This window comes from Buceros rhinoceros, unplaced genomic scaffold (genome assembly GCF_000710305.1).
Source record: "Buceros rhinoceros silvestris isolate BGI_N320 unplaced genomic scaffold, ASM71030v1 scaffold8241, whole genome shotgun sequence".
Classification (NCBI taxonomy): Eukaryota; Metazoa; Chordata; class Aves; order Bucerotiformes; family Bucerotidae; genus Buceros; species Buceros rhinoceros.
The window spans coordinates 98,970-102,046 of record NW_010394843.1 but is presented as its reverse complement, the minus strand read 5'-3'; the positions used below and the strand labels follow the sequence as shown (position 1 = coordinate 102,046).

General features: G+C 37.5%; 1 protein-coding gene across 1 annotated transcript in view; it reads left to right on the top strand.

Moving 5' to 3' along the window:
- The window catches only part of COL24A1 (collagen, type XXIV, alpha 1), a gene marked incomplete at its 5' end in the record, with an annotated part of 121,755 nt that overhangs the window by 21,900 nt on the left and 96,778 nt on the right, over positions 1 to 3,077 (top strand). Inside the window, 3 exons of the mRNA XM_010145348.1 lie at positions 921 to 965; positions 1,689 to 1,742; positions 2,944 to 2,988. Coding sequence (XP_010143650.1) covers positions 921 to 965; positions 1,689 to 1,742; positions 2,944 to 2,988 — 144 coding nt within the window. The remainder of the gene's footprint in view (positions 1 to 920; positions 966 to 1,688; positions 1,743 to 2,943; positions 2,989 to 3,077) is intronic.

The window sequence follows — 3,077 nt, the reverse complement described above, 5'->3', positions numbered from 1 at the left end:
ATTCCTGCTACTCAGTCAATGTCTTTGAGGCTATTTTATGACAGATTTCTATCCAGAATAAGGGTTGCAGTTTTTGGAACTTTCATATTCCCAGTACCTCTTGCAAGGGATGTGGAGACCAGACAGTTAGTTTCTGCATCAATCATGCAACTGTTAAAACCTCCCTTTTAGGCCACCTTGTCTGGGTACGTTCAGTACACTGTGAAGACATCCAAGAAGAAGGTTCCCCTTTCAAGTGTACTGATGCAGATGGCAGGTTCCAGCTCTAATTTTCTTTTTTTTTACCTTTAGACCTAAAATGTGTATGAAATGATCAATGCACAAGGAATAAAGCTTGATAGCTTCATGATTCCAGCACCACAGGGAAGATTTCTGGGATAAAGAAGAGTTTATTGTCCATACCAATATAAATTCCATGATATAAGGGCTAGAATTTGTTCGATGTTTAATGTAAAAAGTGGTGTCGTGTGTCCTGGAAGGTCTGTGTTTCTTGAGGGTGTCCTAGAATAGTCTAGAATGACCATCTGTTTATATCCCTCCTCTGAACTGCCTTGTTCAGAAAGGGCATCGTGACAAGGATTTGGAACGGGGAAATGCACTTTACCGAACCGATTCTTCAGCTTCGGCAGTAACTGGTGACAACATCCCATCTACTCTTTTGTTTAAAAGAGTACAAGTCTGGAACTGCCTTTAAGCAGCCTGGTATCTTAAACCTGTCTAAACTGCCATGAAGATTTCTCACTCCTTTTCTCTAACTCAGCTTCATATGAGCTGCTAAATGTAAATCACACTAATGCTACAGGCAAACAAGTTTGGCGAATTTTTTTATTGTTAAATAAAGATTGGAGTTGGGGGAAAAAACCCCTCTCCTTTTTCTGTTTTTAACTGTATTTATTACATATCTGTTTCTCTACCTTCAGGGTCTTAAGGGTTATCTGGGACTGCGAGGGCCACAGGGTGAGCAGGTAACTGATGAAAGCACGGTACACTATACTCTGCAGATGAGCTACTGAGGATAGAAGAATGCGTAATCCAATATAAGCGTTCAATATAAGTAATCGGTGTAAATTACTGACTGCTTAAGAAAACAACTGATAGTTCTTGACCAAGAATTCAAGTTATTTAGAGATCATTGTGGTAAGAAATGGTCTAAATGAGATAGAAAAGACCAGGTTGTTTTTCTTCAACTACCACTGGCTTGGCGGTGGTTATAAAATTCTTGTTAGAGGCACAATTCAGATTCTCTCAAAACCTCCACTGATTTAATGCATCTTAAATCTCCTAGCATGTAGAAAATCCAATGCTTATATAGTGCTTTTTCTCACTTGTGTGTCAGTTCAAGAAACAACCCAAATGTAAATTTCAAAGATACCCAACTGCCGATGCATCTTGTTAGCATTAATGAGGCTTCCAGTGGAAGAACAGATGTGAGCATGTGTCTCCTTTGGATGACACTGAAATGGGAACAGTCATGATTACGGATGATGGACACCAAAAAGGAGATGAGTATGATGAGTAAATTTTAGTGTTGCTGTGTAGCTTGCTCAAAAAGCAATTTTCCATGAGCTTAAGCTGTGTCATAGGGCTACGCGTTAAAAGAGAAAAGATAAACTCTAAAACGTGACATTAAATCTGTTTTGTTTTTTCTTTCTTTTTTTTTTTGTTTTGTTTTTTCGTTTTCCACTTAGGGAATTCCAGGAGTGGCTGGCAATATTGGGACAGTTGGTTACCCTGGCAGGCAGGTGCAGTACTATACTAATGTCTTTGCAGTTTTGGAGGTTTTCTTGTTTGTTCATATCAAAAGTACCGTATCTAACTCTTCTGGAACTACTAGTAGTATAAATGTCTACGTCCTGTCATCTACTCTTGAAAGAAATGTCTTTCACAGGTAATGCCCTTTAGATAATGTTGAGCCTTGTGGCTTTTAAGCTTGGATGGGTTAGATGCAGTAACTCTGTACCTTTCTGGAATACATAAATGACATTACCAAAGTACTGAATGTCTAAACACTTGGTTCTCCTTCATAAACCTCTTGTGGTTCTCCTCTATTTTTACCTTCCTTATATTTGAAGTCCAGAAGTAATAGGAAACTGCCTGTTGTAGTATCAGGCCCTCCTGATTTTCATCAGTGTATTTACTTCACTGCTGAAACTATTTCTTCAGTCCTTTAGGGAAACAGAACATTAAAAGATTCACACACACACACCCCGCCCATTCAGATATTTAAGAAGGAGAACCAATAACGCCAGAAAGCAGCTTTCTATAAGCGCAAGCACTTAGATACATATTTATTTTATTTTTCTAATTTACATGTAAGCTAACAGATACCTCCCCTCAGTAATACAAATAAGTCATAAAGTAGAATATTATTTTACCCACATAAAGGTATACAAGCCAAATTAACAATTGACTTTGTGGTTTGATGTCTGCTTAAAAGGTGAATTTGATCAATACTTCAGTGTTTTATTGGGTTAGGTTTGTAATGGCTGTATATTTTAGAATTTCACTACAGTATTTTATATAGTGATGTATGTGACATGTTTGAATTGCATTAAATATTTAGAGCATTTGGACTACATATATTATTCTGACATTAGCTTGAAAGTTATTGGAAACATGTCCAAATATAAAAACTTACGAACAATTTTGTGACGTTTTTTCTCTGTAATGCCAGCTCACAGGGTCTGGAAAAAAATTTCCTCCCAGAACAAATAATTTCAATGTAAAGGGAGTTTCATTCACTGTCTAAGTTTGTCAGCCATGAATAAGTGGGAAACAGTTTTGAACATGGTTCCAGGTGACTTGCTTGATGACACTCTCTTCAATCCTAATGATTTTAAAGATGCATTGCCCATTTACAGTTAACAAATGCTGTTACAGTTCTCTCAAATAGAGCATATCTGTTGTTTAAAATTAAGTACAACTCATGTCCCTTTCGAATAGGGCTTAGCTGGACCAGAAGGTAACCCGGGTCCTAAAGGTGCAAGGGTAAGTAAGCATTTTAAGCATTTTGGCATGTGTGTCAATTTTTACGCTTGCAGTACATAAGAAAGGGGATGAGGAATTTCATTCAGCTC